Source organism: Mchenga conophoros, linkage group LG9, assembly GCF_057382185.1.
Source record: "Mchenga conophoros isolate Kocher_MC1m ecotype Shallow Benthic linkage group LG9, M_conophoros_male_GT1.1, whole genome shotgun sequence".
NCBI lineage: Eukaryota > Metazoa > Chordata > Actinopteri > Cichliformes > Cichlidae > Mchenga > Mchenga conophoros.
The window spans coordinates 3,954,619-3,973,190 of NC_140534.1; the positions used below are offsets into that span (position 1 = coordinate 3,954,619).

General features: G+C 48.3%; 1 protein-coding gene and 1 pseudogene across 1 annotated transcript in view; one reads left to right on the top strand and one right to left on the bottom strand.

Moving 5' to 3' along the window:
- Positions 1–18,572, bottom strand: part of sspo (SCO-spondin) — a 103,467-nt gene that overhangs the window by 28,659 nt on the left and 56,236 nt on the right. The window contains exons 90-109 of the mRNA XM_085287850.1: positions 18,312–18,518; positions 18,034–18,201; positions 17,762–17,896; positions 16,644–16,881; positions 14,293–14,445; positions 14,153–14,199; positions 13,894–14,064; positions 13,637–13,813; positions 12,818–12,973; positions 12,618–12,745; positions 12,122–12,261; positions 11,894–11,940; positions 11,613–11,816; positions 10,264–10,425; positions 9,464–9,580; positions 9,216–9,354; positions 8,888–9,084; positions 8,611–8,781; positions 8,257–8,384; positions 8,021–8,175 (exon numbers count right to left, since the gene is read on the bottom strand). Of these exons, the coding sequence (XP_085143976.1) occupies positions 8,021–8,175; positions 8,257–8,384; positions 8,611–8,781; positions 8,888–9,084; positions 9,216–9,354; positions 9,464–9,580; positions 10,264–10,425; positions 11,613–11,816; positions 11,894–11,940; positions 12,122–12,261; positions 12,618–12,745; positions 12,818–12,973; positions 13,637–13,813; positions 13,894–14,064; positions 14,153–14,199; positions 14,293–14,445; positions 16,644–16,881; positions 17,762–17,896; positions 18,034–18,201; positions 18,312–18,518 (3,040 nt within the window). The remainder of the gene's footprint in view (positions 1–8,020; positions 8,176–8,256; positions 8,385–8,610; positions 8,782–8,887; positions 9,085–9,215; positions 9,355–9,463; positions 9,581–10,263; positions 10,426–11,612; positions 11,817–11,893; positions 11,941–12,121; positions 12,262–12,617; positions 12,746–12,817; positions 12,974–13,636; positions 13,814–13,893; positions 14,065–14,152; positions 14,200–14,292; positions 14,446–16,643; positions 16,882–17,761; positions 17,897–18,033; positions 18,202–18,311; positions 18,519–18,572) is intronic.
- Positions 1,245–5,759, top strand: LOC146566630 (uncharacterized; annotated as a pseudogene).

The following is an 18,572-nucleotide window of genomic DNA, read 5'->3' on the forward strand; positions in this document are numbered from 1 at the left end:
TATGACTGCACATTTACACCGACATCATCGTAGTGCAAAGACAAAAACAACAAGCATGCATGCTACAAACTTTAGCCGAGTCATTTAGACAGCTGTTAGCACAGGATTCTCCTTATGGAGACCTGATATGTTTAATATGCTGCTGAGAATATAGCCCAGAAGAAGCGTATAGTATAGCTTTTATTTTGGAAAGAGACATTTCTCTGTAATAAACTCTCTTTTCCAAAGATGAGTGATTCCTCAATCAGATACAGGGCTCGCAATATCGCTAGCCCGACGTCCCGGGGCTATCTCTGCCCTGCCTGTCGGGCTATTGTAGGAAGGAAAAATATATGTCAATGCTTTTGCATTCTTTCAGAAATGTAGCTGGGTAATTATGTCATTGGCATCGGTGAGCCACTGTCAATATGTGACATATTGAAATCGTGTTTGAATTTGCGCTTGTTTTTTTGCTTTCACTTTGCAATCGTGCGAACTGTGTATAGAGAGCGACAGTACTGATCTGTGAGTGATGATAATTTGTGCACCAATTCCTCTGACATCGTCTTATTAATCGTTAGCTTACTATGCAAACATGACAAGTGAAATCTCCCGCAGCTTAAACATGTGAGAGGTTGATCGCGCAGAGAATCGCTGAGCTTATGTGAGTGCGGCAGGATATATATTTCACTACGATGACCTGGATGATTGAGAACCTTCACAGACAGATATATATTTTAGTTCTGCTGAGCCAAATAAGACAGGTCAGGGTGAAGAAGTGACAGCCAAAGAAAAGCTTACCATAAAACGGAGAAGTTATGACAAATCAGACTATAAGGCAAAAAGAAAGTGCAGCTTTATGGTTTCATGGACAAAAGAATTTCTGTGGCTGCAATATGATGAGCTAAAAAACAACACGCACAAGGGTTAGGGTTAAATTTAAAAACTGTACTTTTGTGTTAAAATATATATTTATAATTTTAATAAATGACAAATTAAAAAGGCATGAACATTTTTTTTTTGTATCGAAAAAATATCGAACCGTGACACCAAAGTATCGAACCGAACCGAACCGTGAATTTTGTGTATCGTTGCACCCCTAATAATTACACAGCCACAGCAGTTTAGAGCTGGAACACATAAGAAGCTTAACATTAACTTATTAAAAAGCGGTACAATACAGGACCTTGTGGCAAAGCACAGAGGAAGATGAAAGCTGCTACTACAGCCTCTGTTCTTTTTCTAACTTCGCTCTGTGTTTCACTATGGGGAATGGCCTCGGCGTGACCAACTACGGAAGCTCCAATGACACCACGTCTGTCTATGACAGACCTGTCGAGTCGTGCTCAGGGCTCCGCCCCCTCATACTAACACGGCCGACCAGCTCCTCCTAACTCATTCTCGCTTTCTTCCCGTGAGAAACTACTAACTACTAACTAACTTGATTAGCTGCTTAACAGTTCTCAGGCGTCCCGTGTAGGAGTACGTCGCCGAACGCAGTTTTTCCGGTGGCCGTTTGGATCGTGCTGAGTAAGTCCTTCGAAAGAAGCGTACTTAGAGTTGCACTGTGGAACAGCAACCGCGTCAGGCGAGCTGTCCCAGCGGTTCCTGGTTTTAGTTAGCGAGGTAGCCGACGTTGTGTGACTCGGGCTAACGCGTTACGGCGAGCTGTTCGTTCAGTGTCCGGCTAGCATTGACTTGTTAGCAGGCCACGAACCACATTAGCGTCTCACTAGCATTAGCTTGTTGGTCGACCTAGGGTTCGGTTAGCATTAAGTCGCTAACGATATTGACTAGCGGAGTGCAGCTAACTTGTCACGACGAGCTGACTCCCGCCGCGGCTAGATCGGATTTAACACCCGCTGCCAGTCCTAGCTACTTACGGGCTAATGTGTCGAGACGAGCCTGGTGTAGCCTAGTCTCACCCCTTTCCGCTAACCAAGTCTACGGCGAAAGAGGCTGCATCCCGCCCGTGCCCCGCATCATGCGGTGCCACCATCTCAGGCAGGGACCCTCATCCAATGTGCATCGTCTGTATGGGTGCCAAGCATGCTCAGGCTTCACTGGCGGACCCTCAGGGATGCCCACACTGTGCTTTGATGCCAGAGAAAGTCCTGGAAAGGAGGCTGAGAGTAGCAGTAACGAACAGTCAGGACCCCTGCCTGTCGGCGGCTACTGCTACGAGCGATATCCGTCATCCGCGAGCCTCCACAAGCTGGGTGGACATGATGGAAGAAGAATCCACGCTCATGCCCCCATCGTTCGAGGACCTCGATCAAAACGTGGGCGAGCCGGGTGGCGAGGACGCGGAAGGCGATGTCGACTCCGACCTCCTCGACCTGGAGGACATGGATGAGGAACAGGAGGATGACTCTACCTTTCCTCCCCAGCAGTCCAGGCCACCGAGTGGGGCTGAAGTTGCACCCCTGGTGGACAGCAATTTGTACGAGGTCTGCAAATGGGCTGCTGCCAAGCTAGGCATCCCATGGCCAGCCGCCCAGGATGCCGAAGGGGCAGAATGCAACCTGTATGACGGCAAGAGGCTCCCACCAGCCTTGCCACCATCGAAGCAGCTTCTGCCAGCAGTCCCGGCCTGCATGAAAGAAATGAGTCGCTATTGGTCAAGCCCTTTTAAAAGCAAGCTTCCGACCAAGGGCTGCTCTAAGCTTGAGATCCAGGGGATGGGTGAACTGGGGCTGACCGAACCCCCAGCAGTGGAGCCTTCAGTGGCGTATCACCTTCACCCTAACCGCAGGGCAATCTCAGCTTCTTCTAGCATTTCTTTGCCCAACAAGACAGATCACCTCACGGCATCTATTTATCAAAGGACGTACAAATATGCTGCACAGTCAGTGTGCTCGCTTAATGCAGTCACACTGCTATCAGCATATCAGGCAGAAATTCTGGAAGACATGGGCCATCAGCTTGACTCAGGTTCCCAGAACCCAGTCCTCTGGGATGAAATCTGCGTGGTTAATGATCTCATTCTTCGCTCCTCCAGGGGAGCAGTCCAAGGGTGTGGCCGCGTTATGGGCCTTGCAGTCTCGGGTGAGAGAGCCTTGTGGCTAAACCTGTCAGGCCTAGGTGATGCTCAGAAGGCTGAGGTCATGGATGCAGCCTATGACCCAACCAAGGGTCTCTTTGGCCCAGCCCTGGAGAGAATGAGAGAAACAAGCACCCGCAGAAAGCAGGAGGGAGAAGCATTCAACCTCTGCTTACCCAGAAAACCTAACTCTCAGCCCCAGCAGGTGCCAAGAGCTGGCTTTGCAGCAACAGCAGCAGCTGTGAGAGGGAGACAGAGTGGGGTCAGAATGCAGAGAGGAGTAGGAGGCCAGCAGGGTGCCCACCAGGCCAAGGTAGAGAACCAAAGACCTTGGGGCAAGCATTCCTTTGCAGCAGTTGCTGCAAAGAACAAGCCGTCAGACCCCGGAGGGGAAAAAGAAGCGGTCAGCCTAGCAGCACACCTGCAGCATTCTGTGTCACCCCTATTTTCTTCCCCAAAGAGAAGGAAGGTGTTAGAAGGGGTAACCAAATCACTCCAAAGTTCAGGGTCTCCGGAAGTTTCCAGTTCACCAGGAGCACCCTCTCAGTCTCCTCCTCCAGTTCAGGGAGGACAGACTTGTGGACATATGGAGCAGTGTGACAAAACACTTCTAAGCACTCTGTCTGTGTCACCAAGCACTGCCCAGAGTCACCAGACACTTCACTGTGGTTTGGGGGTAACAAAAGAAATAAAACGTGCATTTCTGCAGCCAGGCAGTTTGCCAAGGGCATGTCCCCCCAGTTTCAAAATAAAAACAAAAGAAAATCACTGCAATTTTTCTTTGTTCCCAGCGGGGGGAGCTCACGCTCTTCCCGAGGGGGAGAGCCCCAACTCCTTCCGGGAGACAGGGGTGACGTCATGCTACCGCGTCTTCAGAGGCCCGCTCGCAGCGCGGCTGGAGCGGTGGCGCGCATGCGCAGTTCATCCCTGGGTCTTGTCAACCATTTCCCATGGTTACAGACTACAGTTTGCGGCAAAACCCCCGAGATTCGGCGGAGTGTTAGCTTCTGTGGCCAGTCGCGATTCAGCGAATGTGCTGGAGGAGGAAATATCCTCCCTGTTACACAAACAGGCGGTCGGAGCGGTTCCGAGCGAAGAAGCTCAGCAGGGCTTTTACTCCCGCTATTTCCTCATCCCGAAAAAGGACGGAACGTCGCTCCGCCCTATTCTGGATCTGCGTGTGTTAAACAAGCATTTGAGAAAGTACACGTTCAGAATGCTCACACACAAGACGCTTTGTCGCTCAATTCACACAGGCGATTGGTTTGTTACAATCGACCTATCAGACGCATATTTTCACATCGCCATTTATCCTCCACACAGGAAATATCTCACGTTCGCTTATCAGAGCGTAGCGTACGAGTTTCAAACTATCCCATTCGGGCTATCCTTAGCTCCAAGGGTGTTTAGCAAACGTGTGGAGGCAGCGCTGTCTCCGTTAAGGAACAGCGGCATCAGAATATTCTCTTACATAGACGATTATCTAATATGCTCACGATCGCGAGAGCAGGCGATCAAAGACTCCGAGGTGGTGGTGAATCACCTCACGGAGCTTGGGTTCACTATCAACCTGGAAAAGAGCCACTTGGAACCCGCACAGTTTACAGAGTATCTGGGACTCAGAATAGACTCCATCTCTTATCGCACTTTCAGAGCGGAGGATCGCATCCTTCACTCACTGTCTTTCCCGTTTTCAGCTGGGAAAGTCGTGCGGTTCCGACTCTGTCTCCGCCTCCTCGGCCTCATGGCCTCGGTGATATCGGTGGTACATTTGGGGCTGCTTATGATGAGAGATTTTCAGCGGTGGGTCGCTTCTCTGCAGCTGTGCCCTCGCCGACATCTCAATCGTGGTGTAAAAATAATGCAGCCGTGTATCGCGGCTCTCCGGCCTTGGAGGAGCCCGACAGCTCTCGCGGCGGCGGTACCTCTCGGGGCAGTATCATCCAGGGTGACGCTGACCACAGATGCATCCCTGTCAGGTTGGGGTGCGACTATGATGGGCAGAGCAGTGAATGGCGTTTGGTCACAGAGGCTCGCTCTGAATCACATAAATGTGCTGGAGCTCCACGCGGTGCTCCATTTTCTGCCGTATCTCCGGGGTCAACATGTTTTAGTGAAAACAGACAACTCCACTGTAGTTGCTTATATCAACCGCCAGGGCGGCACCCGTTCCCGGCAGCTACACAGGTTAGCCAGGGAAATAATTATGTGGAGCAGCACTCGGCTCCTCTCCCTTCGGGCAACTCACGTGCCAGGAATTCTGAACAGGGGGGCGGACCTCCTGTCCAGAGGAAATCCACTGTTCGGAGAATGGAGGCTTCACCCAAAGGTGGTGGAGCAGATTTGGCAGAGATACGGCCGGGCTGCCGTAGATCTCCTCGCCTCACGAGAAAACACACAGTGCCCCCTGTTTTTCTCCCTGTCAGACGCACATGCGCCACTGGGCGTGGATGCGCTGGCCCATCCATGGCCAAAAACTCTGCTGTATGCTTTCCCTCCCCTCAGCCTGATCTCCCCAACACTGATCAGAGTGAGGGATCAGGGGCTGTCTCAGATTTTAATAGCTCCACGGTGGGCATCCAAACACTGGATAGCAGAAATCGTCCAGCTTCTGGTGGACGAGCCATGGCCACTCCCCATCCGCAGGGACCTACTGTCTCAGGCGCAGGGGGAGATATACCATCCCCATCCAGACCAGGTTGCTCTCTAGGCCTGGCCCGTGAAAGGTGGAATTTGAAGGCAGCAGGCATGCCTCCGAAGGTTATTGAAACCATTCAGAATGCCAGAGTCTCCTCCACTCGTTCCATTTACAGCAGTAAATGGTGTGTTTTTGAAGAGTGGTGCCATGAAAAGCAGGGCCCGGTGGCGCCAGTGTCCGGCAGCCTCGCCTCTGTCAGTGCGCCCCAGGGTGGCTGTGGCTACAATGTAGCTTGCCATCACCAGTGTGTGAATGTGTGTGTGAATGGGTGGATGACTGGATATGTAAAGCGCTTTGGGGTCCTTAGGGACTAGTAAAGCGCTATATAAATACAGGCCATTTACCATTATCCCTTTTCAGTGTTCAGTGGTGGCGCTGTTGTGTTTTCTTCAAGACTTGCTGGACAAAAGGAAAGCCTTTTCCATTATAAAGGTCTATTTAGCAGCTATTTCAGCCTGCCACGTGGGGTTTGGTGATAAACCTGCCGGGCAGCACCCCCTTGTATGTCGCTTCATGAGAGGGGTGCATCGAACGCTCCCAGTTTCTAGACCACTGGTCCCTTTATAGGATCTGTCAGTCGTTTTAGACGCCCTCTCCCACCACCCCTTTGAGCCTATTGGGGCAGTGGGGTTGAAGTTTCTCTCTCTTAAAACCACTCTGCTGTTGGCTCTAACCACAGCCAAGCGAGTTAGTGAATTACGGGCTCTGTCTATTCACCCCTCTTGTCTACAGCTGGCCCCGGACTCACTAAAGCACTCCTGAGGCCTAACCCAGCCTAAAGTGCTGGAAATGTCATACAGGTGCTCTACAGTAGAGCTCCTGGCTTTTCACCCCCCTCCATTCTCTTCAGAGAGGGAGCAGAGGCTGAACACTTTGTGCCCTGTCCGGGCCTTGGGGACTTATGTTGACAGAACAGCTGGATTCAGGAAGTCGGATCAGCTGGGCCTCCCCTCACAAGGGCAGGCCCGTATCACGCCAGAGGCTAGCTCATTGGATTGTAGAGGCCTTAGCTCTGGCTTATAGCTGTAAGGGCTTGCAGCCCCCCCCCCCCCCCCCCCCCGGGACTCCGAGCTCACTCCACTAGGGGTGTGGCCACATCCTGGGCGTTGTTCAGAGGTGTATCAGTCCAGGATATTTGTGCGGCAGCAAGCTGGGCTACGCCGCACACGTTTGTCCGGTTTTATCGGCTGGATGTTGCACAGTCATCCCTGGCTCAGACGGTGCTGGATTCTGGTGCCTCAGGTTCGACCTGAGATCCTGGAGTAGCACTGGAGAGTAGCTTCGGGAGCTGGCGCAATCCGGGAGTGGGCCATATCTCCCATAGTGAAACACCGAGCGAAGTTAGAAAAAGAACGTTGGGTTACTTAACGTAATCCCTGGTTCTTTGATAACAGAGTGAGGTGTTTCACCAACACTTCCCTCCTTGCTTAGGCACGGAAAGAAATCCGCTTGGAATGAGTTAGGAGGAGCTGGTCGGCCGTGTTAGTATGAGGGGGCGGAGCCCTGAGCACGACTCGACAGGTCTGTCATAGACAGACGTGGTGTCATTGGAGCTTCCGTAGTTGGTCACGCCGAGGCCATTCCCCATAGTGAAACACCTCACTCTGTTATCAAAGAACCAGGGATTATGTTAAGTAACCCAACGTTTTCTTTTAATTAAAGCAAAAATAGACAGTTGGATAAAATCGACCTGACTCGGGCAGAAATGATGTTCATGAACAAGGTACCAGTCATTTAACTGACTTTATTTATGGTGTGTCTCTTTATTCTGAAGAAATACTGAAGAAAATGTAGCAAATGTAACGTTAATTGCTACAATTAAATGTCTTGGATCAAAATGAAACACAACAATGAATAAAACATACATTTCTTTGGGTTGGAATATTGTTAGAAACATTAGAAAAAAAATCAAATCATCGGTCGAGTCATTTTTAAACTGCGCAGCGTGGATGCACTGCTTCTTCCACAGTGCTGTTTTACTCTACTCGAGCACTCTGCATCGTTTAATCTCCCATTTGTGCACTTTTCACTGTGTCTGAGTGCTTTCTGTCTAAAATTCACACAAAATCTTACTCTAATGAACACATCAGGAGCAACTGGGGATTCAACATCTTGCCCAAGGATACCTGAGCAGCTATTGAACCACCAACCTTCTGATTAGTAGCTGACCTGCTCTACAACCTGAGCCAGAGCCAGCCCGGAAATGTAAGAGCCACATATTACAGTTTTACAGCCGTTGGTTCAACTGCCTACAACACGACTCAGTGAATGACTGGACCACACCAACAGTAGCAGATCACCATGTATTGCAGAGGTGCTGGATGGCCGCTCCCGGGGGCAGCAGAGCTTCCGTGAAGTACTCGGAGCTGACATTCCAGCTTTGAAAATCAGCCGGCAAAGAGAGCGGCGAACAGGGACAGTCAGCGTGAGCCACACAGGAGCCCCTGTGCAACACCTGCAAAGGGCACGATGACACAATCAGTTAGGACTCACATCTGCTGTCCAACCACACACACACACACACACACACACACACCTGTCCAGGAGGGCATGTGCACCCCGGCGTGCAGGGTCCAGGTAAACACTGAGTGTGTGGCCACAAGTCCTGGCAGGTATACGGACAGGAAGCTGAACAGTCACTGGACACCTGCGTGCCGGGACACTCTGGAGGAACATAAAGCAAATGACCTCACCTGTAACAGGTCGGCGTGCAGACATGTGCGCTGATATATTTACTTCGTATTCACTTTGTTTGTTATGATTAATATAACTGTAAACATCACTCGTTAGGACTTTGATGAGCTGACTGACAACAGTTTCACATCATTTGAACTCAAGGGGTATCTCTCAGTAGACACACAAAGTGCGCAGTGTTGTGTGCTTGTGTTACCGGGCAGGCAGCTGTTGGTGTTACAGACAACGTGCTGTTCAAGTGGCCCGACACAGGCTGTCCCACCGGGCTCTGGCTCTCGGAGGACTGTCTTGTTCCGCAATGACAACCCACCGTCACAGGAGGCGCTGCACTCGCTCCAGGCCGACCACTCACTCAGCAAACAACCCGCTGCAAAGAGAGGCGGCGAGTTAAGCAGAGATTAAGGAGGTAAGGGGACGCCAGACTTGCAGGTAAAATCTCAGGATCTTGGCTGGATATTTTTTCTATGTCCGACCTGGACACGACGGCAGATCACAGATTTCTGTTTGCGTGACTTCGGCACAGGGCGGGCCGCCCTCTGTGTCCTGGCAGCGGCGCGTCCTGGTTCTCCGGCCTCGCTCACATGAAGCTGAGCAGGCGCTCCATGGACTCCAGGGCTCATAAACTGGACAGGGAAGCTTGGAGCACACCACCGTGCCATGCTCACACACACTGCACATGGAGGGGCGTTACGAGAAGTGAGACGGAGCAAAGTTTATGAACTAAACGCTACAAAAATTTGAAAAACTGCTTTATTAATCCCAACTATGACCATACTTCCGCTCACAGAAAGCAGTTCTCACCAGGTGTTACAGTCCACAGTAAACTCCTCTTCAGGGAGGAACTCCAGCGTCCCGTTGCCTGATGGGATACCACAACGACATTCTGTCACTGGCACGCAGCGGCCATCTTGCAACAGCTGTCCTTCTGGACACCGACAACCTGAGGAGACAAAAACCAAAAAAAGAGACGGAAAAGTAAAGAAACACAGAGAAACAATGAATTTCACGTAATGAAAGTCTAATATTAGGAAGATGTTATCCATGGTTACCCGGGTGACAGGCTCCTTGGAGACACTGCACATGCTCCCATAGGTCAGTGCAGCTGCGAGGACACTTGTTGGCACAGCTGTCCTGGGAGGCTCGATCCCTGTCCTCACAGCGCTCACCTGAAAAAGCAAAGAAAACCATGCCTGCGCTGCAAAATGTGACCTGACGTAGAAACAGAGTTCAGCACGGTGGTGGTGGTGTGATGTGTGCGGCTTGTAGCTGTAGCTTTGTGACAGACAGATAATCGTAAGGACAAAGTTTTGTCTTCAGTCTGATTTAGTCTTTTAGTACATCCTGATTTGTTTTATTTCAAACAGCTTCAGAACTAATGGAACTTCCTATAAAATTCTTCTTTTTAAGCTGTAAAGACGTTTGGTTAGAAATTCATTGAATCGGATCATTTTCCTCTGTGTGTCGTTTTATATACGTTTTACTTGTACGTCTGATTTCCTCTCACTTCTTTCCAAGAATGTGCAGAAGTTCCTTCAGCTGCTGAAAAGAAACACTAATGACTTTGCATTAGTTCAAAGTGAAAACACACAAATGTGTTTCTAACAAACCACGCTGACACAAACAACATGATCATCTCTGTCCGGCTCAGCCTCGAAGCCTTCGAGGAAAACATTTTCACTGCGTGTACCAAAACTTCCAACAGCCTTAATTTTTAGGGGCTTTTGCAGTCATCTCCATTCACATATATATCAACAAATTGTGTAACTAATGTTATCTTTGGAACTGAACTTATGAACTACACCACTGATGTTGCCTGTTGGCTTTGCTCTCTTTTTAAGCTCACATGTACCTGGGCAGAGGGCCGTGTTGCATCCTTGGGTCTGGGTCTCTTGGCTCCTACACTGGGGTCCTGCAGGAGAGGCCAGGGGCTGTCTGTAGCGCTGCCTGACTCCACCGCTGCACGGCTCAGCACACGCTGTCCAAGCACTCCACCCACTCCACTGACACACATCTAGGAGAGCAGAGTGACTATCATAACTAACCTAACCTTGGTATTATCCGCATTAACAGACTGACAGTGACAAATACAGAAACTTTAAGTGTTTCGTTTTAGATGATGACGACAGAGCGACAAACACAATGTGTTTATTTGCTGTATCATTTATAAGTAAGAGACACATTTTAGTTTGTTCTTGCTGAGCAGTATTTACTCACTATGACCAAGAACCAGGCTTCAGTTGTTTGACATGCAAATTAAGCTGGGACAGCAGTCATTCAGAGCCATTCGTGTATAAAAAATGGATGGATGACAGAGTTAAATTTGAGCTGAATCATCCTTTGCACGCACATAAAAGCAAAGCTAACCACACATGAGCATTTAACCTGTCCTTTTCTTCTCCTTTGGGGAATAAAGTGAGTCAGAATAGCAGGAAAAGCCCATTTTGCACTGATTAAGGCCTCTTAACTGTCTGCTGATGGCAGCTGTGACTGACACACAGTAAACATTTTCCCTCAGAGACTCCACATGTCAGAATGACATCGCTCTCGTCACTGGATCCAAAACTACATACATTTATTTAATACACTGAAACAGTTTAAAGGTTTGCCTGTTTATGACTTGGACATTATCGGTGTCTGCAGTCGTTTATTCCTCGCTGTGTGTGAGACTCCAACTGTCTTTATTTAGATGAAAAGAATATGCTTTGAAGTGCACGCATTTATTTCAAAACACAATCACCCCCCTTTCCTTTCCAGAGAAAACCGCGCTGCAGTCATTTCATCACCCTCTGACCGACTGTGTAATTCATTTTTTTCTTTGGAGCCGTGCTCGTCGAGCCCTGACTCATTCACCCACTGTTTGCATGCAATCTGTGTCAAACTTTTACTGAGAGGGTCTCAGACAGAGCACAACTGTGGTGCCCACAAACACCCAGACCCTGTGGAGGAGGTGCAGTTTGTGCAGCTTGTTTATGGTGTGAACGTCCTCCAACCTCAATCCGACCCAACTTCCAGGTGCACAGTGCAAGTTTGACCTAAAAGAATCTTGCAAAGGTCAGTATGAGTTTGCAGACAGCAGTAAAATCTCTAACATAACACAGAACATTTACTTTTGCTGCTCTCTCCTCAGTGACATCTGGCCAATAAGACGACTGAATCCTCTGACACGAAACAAACTCTTGGTGTGAGCATCTTTGTTACCTCTGCAGATGTTAGCATCTGGACATGGCCTCTCCTCTACCAGCAGTCCTGGACACTGGCTCTCCTCCTCTCTAGAGACTGGAAGACCAGAATCCAGGTCCAAACAGGCTCGAAAGCGCCTCTGGATCGACACCATCTGCGAGCTGTTGTGCTGCAGCACGCAGGGAGAGCACCGAGTCCAGCCCGACCACTCGCTGAGGACGACTGAAAGAAGGAGAGAAAGAAAGATTCAGGTTCACCGTGTTTACAGAGAACCTCGTTTTATTACTCTGCTCTCTTACCTTCACATTCTCTCATGTCGCACTGCAAACTCCCATCGTGACAAAGACTGGAGGACAGAGAAGTCAACAAAACGGACAATAATAACAACCTGTCACAGCCCAGGCAGCATAAAAGACAAACTGCACACACAAGCTGGGAATCACAAAGAAAGAGCAGAGAGTGACGACAACACTGTGAGAAAACATTCATGTCTCTATCAGCAACAGGGGCTGATAGAGACAACTGACCAGGTACTGCAGCCTATGGTGACCGTGGCCCCCTGTGGGACGGTGACAGGCGTGGGTGGATCTCCTGGAGCTTGGTGCTGCAAGTGGATGCAGCCACATTCCTCTGGAGGAACACAGCTCCCATTATACTGCAGCAGGCCCTGGAAGGAAAAACACACATCTCAGAGGAAAGAAGAAACAGCGCAGCGATCGGATCTGTGTCTTGGTCATAAAGTACAGCACATTTGTCGTGTGTTGTGCTCAAATCACGTGCATTGAGATGCATCAATGTAGAATTCATACTTCAGGCAAACGTGCTGTTTGAAGCAGCTTAAGATCCAAAAACCAAACCAACAAAACGCAGCTGTTAACACGTGTTGCATTATTTGCTAATCATATTTGTTCTTAATGACCAGAAATCAAAGCAAAACCTCCAAAGGCAAAGTGCGTCTTACTGTATCCTACTGGTAGTGTCCAAAAATCATAATTAAACTCAGCAGCGTTCATTAAAACTCACCTGTGGACAGTAACAGCCAGGTGTGCACTCGCTGACACCCAGACACAGATCTTCACGGCCACGCAGTTCACACTGCTTCTCACAGGGAGCGCCACACGACGAGTACACAAACGGGGCTTCGCAGACTTCTAGCAGGAAAACACATGAAGAGGTGTAGGACCAGAATGCAGCTTAAGCAGCTCTAAGGGTAATGAACTCACCATCACAGCGGCTGAGACCGCATGCCCGGCTCTGCGTTTCCACAGGAGTGCACTGTTGGCCCCTGGTGGGTGAAGAGAGCGCTACACGGTAACGCTGCTGCCTCTGGGACGCACAGGAACACTGAGACCAAACGCTCCACGCTGACATGGGACAGCCTGCCAAAGCAACGAAAACATTCAAGTGCGATTCACGAGCGCTTGATGTCATCTGTGAGTCGCTTCAACACACAGTCGGCTCTTCAGTTAATCGCATACTATGGCATAATTTTAGAAGTCAAATACCTGCCCACCTTCTTCTACACTGGCTTCAAAAAATGAAGCACAATAAAAAGATGAAAGTCAGTGAATCTCAAACAGTCTGGAAGCTTCTCACAGTCTAACACAGGTTTGAATGCGAGGCTCCAAAGCTCTGTGTAGCTCTACTTGTGCTATTTTCTCTCATATTTCACATACTTCACTTCCTGCCCTTGTGTATTTCCTGCCCGCCCTCATTTCTTCTGCCAGATCATCTTTTCCCAATTTGCCCGGTGTTCCAGGATTTGTTGGTAGCATTAGTAATGTTAAGGGTCCGATTTGTTTTCTGTGACACCGATACCCTGTACACTGAGCTCTGTTCACTTAGTAGAGGCTGTACCTACCTGTCCAGCTTCACTCAATAAAACCTGCAATGCACATGTGTGCAACACAGAAATCAGCAGATGGACAAGTGAAGTTAGTTGCTGAAGACACACAGAGCCGTCAGCTGTTCAGAGAGAAACAGCACAAACAGCGATCGTGGCTGTTAGTCTGGCTTCAGTGCTGCCAGCATGACTCTTGTACCTGGACAGGGCTGTTTGTAGCACAGCTGCGTCTCCACGCGGTTCCTCTCAGCCTCGATCTCAGGGGGACACGCCGCATCTCCTCCCTGCTCGCACACACACGCCCTGTGTCGTGATACAGACCCCGCCCCGCACGTCTGGGAGCACGGTGACCAAGGAGACCAAGGGCAAAGGTCATCTGTTGATACAAGAGTAAATGAAATTCCCTTTGATTGGAGAGAATATGTGGCTTTTCTTTCCTTGCCTTAAGATACAGACCCAGGCACGGAGGGGTCTGACAGTCCTGTGTTTCTTTCTCTGGCCCGCTGCAGTGAGAACCATTGTTTCGTGGTGGGGGGTTGATGCAGGCGCGGGTTCGAACATGTGTGCCCCGACCACAAGTCGCTGAGCAGTCAGACCACACCGACCAGGGGGTCCAAGCACCGTCCACTGGAAACAGCACAAAGGATTTTCACAACTTTCTTTGCAAGGACTTCAAACATCTGCGACACTCTTTCACAGAAACACGGCGACGCACCTCTGCAGTCGATGTCTTGGCAGAAAACTCCCTCTGGAGTGCACGTGCTAGAAGAAACACAGGCAGAGCTTCCAGCACAGTATCACTGACATTTCATTTTTGTCATTAACATCCATATCCTCTGTCCTTATCTAACGCACCATTGTTTACATTCTCCTTGGAGCCAGGTGTCACCCACACTGAGCGTCTGGTTGTCAAGGAGACAGAGAGGCGGGCAGGTTCCTGGACTGCAGGGTCTGTGCTGGACCTCCTCAAAGTGGCAACGTGTTCCCTCGGTGTCTGGGGTCAGAGACCTGGCACATAACACGAACAGCAGGTAATCACAGTGGAATACACCGAAAACCAGTTTAATACCACTGCATGTATTTATATCCACAGATACACTGCAGAACCAAAGACAATGAACCAACCATCACGCTCTTTTCACGTTTCATATATTAAGATTCACAGTCAGGGTTCAGAAAATCATCAGCCTTTAGGTGCTCTGAAAACTGCAGCGCAGGATCCAGTCCAGAATAACCTCTACCCCCATGCTGTGAGACTGAAACTCTGGCTCCGCCCCCTAACCTACTAGACTCCATTATTGTTTACATTGCTGACTTACTGTGGTAGCAGGAAGCCTGGATCACTAATCTGTTACTCCGTGACTGCTTTCATATGTGATTTAAAGTGTTAAATGTATCTTATGTTATTTGTAAATTCTAAGATTTGGAATTAGCATTGAGAACTTGCAGTACCATGGAAACGAAGCTATTTAACTATCCATCAGGAAGGTGTCTGATCAGCAGCAAATTCATTCTTTTGAAAGAAATGCTTTCAGCAAGTGACGCTGCGGCTCCCGCAGAGCCCCGATTTTATCTCCTGACACGGACAAAAGACAGACGACAGAGTTAATCGTCACACTGACTCAGACAACTCGAATCAACTTTATCCTTAATTCAGCAATTACAGAAGACAAACACTGGAGTAGAGATGGACCGATCCCATATTACGTATCGGTATCGGTCCGATACTGACCTAAATTACTGGATCGGATATCGGAGAGAAATAAAAAATGTAATCGATCCATTAAATATCAAAAAAGCACCTCACAAAACTTGCGACACGGCGTAACTCGGCTCATAACCGTAGCACGTCGGAGCAGTGTGCTCAGTGATAGAGCGGCTGTGTGTATTTGTAGCCTCACTACCAAACCAGCATTTCATCTCTGAAGTGATCCCAGAGAGAAGTAAAGCAAGTGTGTAAGTTCATCTCTGAGTGTTTGTAAAGCTTAACAAGCGATATATGGAGCGACTGCCTCTCTCTCTCTCTCTGCTGCTGCTACTTCAATCGTGAAACTGATCAGTGATCAGCTGATCGGCTTTTCTGTCGTGAGTCCGTCTCTCTTCTTTGTTTTTGGCCCACTTTGCACCAGAAAGAGGAAACCAGCGGCTGAACAACAGCAGCACGTTTAAGCTTGATCAGCTGTTGTTAGAATTTATTTAATATTACTTTCTACACCAGGATCTTTTTCTACAGCTGACGGCTGTAACTGTGCAGGGGCGGATCTAGCAAAGTGTAGCCAGGGGGGCCGATAGGGCAATAACAGGGAAAAGGGGGCACAAAGACATACTTTTCTTTCTTATTCTCATTTAAAATGTCGAGCTTTTAATAAATAATTATCTGAATCTGACACCCAAAGTTTTAATCTGATGTTAAATATATAGAAGTCCATTACTGTATATAGTAACTGTTAAGTCTAATATACTAGTAAGCTATACTACTTTTTCCTTTGGGAAGATACCATCTGTGCAGTCTGCAGTTCTGTAGAAGAAAGATGTTGAATCTATTTTATTATTGTAGAAAAATTATTTATTTCTGTGCATTTTTTTTCACACTGCATCAAATTAAAGTTGATTACGTTGATTAAGCATCATGAGGTGGAGGGTGGGGGGGGGGTTCCCTATTTTTTTTCCTGGGAGTTTGCAAAGTACTCTTTAAAACACCAGAATAGGGAGGATGGAGCAGGTTTAAGTTTATTAGATTGATCAGTGTTGCTGAACTATGAAATATTTTGTTGTATTTTTTTACATACAGGTGTAACAGAATAGCTTTAGTGTTGTTGTTTTTTTAAACTTGAGTATGAACTTATACAAAAAGCAGCAAGATATTAAAAAAACAGTTTTATTGATTAAAAAACACTATATCGGATTCATATCGGTATCGGCAGATATCCAAATTTATGATATCGGTATCGGACATAAAAAAGTGGCATCGTGCCATCTCTACACTGGAAACAATATGATAGATTTTCTGATCGTTATGATCTCCGTCTTGTTGTTAAAGAGCGTACCACTTAAAACCTGTTTAAAATCCAGTTTCAGATTTGTAAAAAAAACTTTCCTCCGTCTGGATCCCATTTTAATGTCCAAACACGGACGTGCTCAAACAAGAATTTAACAGTTTACAAAACAAACCATGTCTCCTTCGTCCAGGTCCCAGGAGACCTCACCTGTATCTGGTTCTCTGGCCCTGTCCACAGGAAACACTGCAGGGAGCCCAGCTGGACCAGGAGCTCCAAACACAGGTAGCCTGGCAGCTGTCATTGCTGCAGAGCAGCTGTCCATCAGAGCAGGTGCAGTTGTTGCAGTCCACCTGATGCGTGCTGCCGGCCACCCAAATCTGCCCCAGTGAGTCCACACAGTCACACTGCCACAGCTGCACACACACCCCGTCCTGCTGCAACTGACCTAAACACACACGTACAAAAGATACGCAAACCACGATTCATGCTAATGAAAAAAAATGAATTCGTTTTAACAAAACAATTCTAGATGCAAATCTCATCACTTGGCAGCAGAATGACGCCTTGCACTGCACAGCTACTCTGAAACATCATCTAAATGAGATGTCATCTTAATGGTCCACAGGGCCATTACAGAATCACCAGTTAAACCTGTTGTTGTTGATTTCTGCCATCATATTTATTGTTGGGGAATTCTCCCAGACTCACTTTAAGATTTTTCCTCGTCTCACTCCTATAATGTCTTTGGAAAAAACTAAATTCTAATACTTGTGTGACGTCGAGCCGGTTAGGTTATTTATCTTTAAAAGATTTAGCCAGTTTTAAACAGTGGAAACAACTCTTACACCTAAATAACCCAACCAAGGTCAATCAAACATCAACAGAATATGACTGGCTGCCTGATAATGCTGTTAAACTGAAGGCCTGTGTTACCTGTTACAGTCCGCTCTGCTTTTGTTTTACCACTGATGAGCCACTCAGTCTGTTCCAATTCAACAGTTTCTAACTGGAGTAAACACCATTTGTAACTGAATTACGTCTCTTAGAAGGTTCTACTGAGAACTGCAGAGAACTTTTACGCTGAGTCAGCTGTGTGCAGATATCTTGGGGGATCCCGTGCACATGTTGGGGATTCAGGACTCTAGGAATTTGTATATTCTCAGAACCCCGAATCCTAAAGAAGGCAGAGGAGTTATAACAAACCCATTTCTAGACGCGAAGCTATTCTCTCAGTGGAGAGCACAGAACAGTTTAGGGGTTAAATCAGTGCCAGGAGAGGAACTTTTCGGACAAAGACACGCACATATGAGGTGTGACTTGTGTACCTTGAGGGCAGCGGCAGCCAGGCTGACATTCGCTGTTGGTCTGGCACTCTATGCCCTGCTGGAGGTCTGAGCAGCGCTGTGGACACTGGCTGGCACACATCACAAACTCTTGGCCTGGTGGGCACCCTCTATCATCTGACAATACACAGACAGCAGTTCCTGAGTTTTGCCATGATGCTATCTGCACAGGCTGAACACACACTCCTGTAGATAAACAGCCATATGCTGGAACAATGAGGAGCCAAACGCAGGACGTGGTAGATCAGACTCACCGCACGGTTTGGTGTTGCAAGGTTTCACTTGGTTCTTCTCTCCTGCACACTTCTTTCCACCATTTTTGGGTGGAGGACTAGAGCAGGAGCGAGTGCGTATCGAGCGTCCGCCGCCGCAACGCTTATCACAGCGCGACCACGGACTCCACCGAGACCAGCCTCCATCAACTACACAACATCGAACACAAACGCAGACCAGTAAGTGAAAAATGAAACTCTCTCTTTGGCTTTTTAAATATTCCTTCACTGAAGAGTTTGAACTGATAATTACAGCTGACCTCTGCAGGGTTTGATGTTACAGAAGCGATGCTCCACGTTTCCTCCGAGGATGTCCTCGCACCACGAGCCGTTTGTTCCGGGGCTCAGGAACGTTCGGATCCTCTGCTGCTGACCCACGCCGCAGGACCGCGAGCAAGCGCTCCACTCTGCCCACTTGGTCCACGAACAGTTCCTTCGCGCACACTCGGCCTCTACACACACCTCGCCTCAAAACAGAAACACAAAACACATAAGCTTGGTTGACGCTTGTATTCATCAAA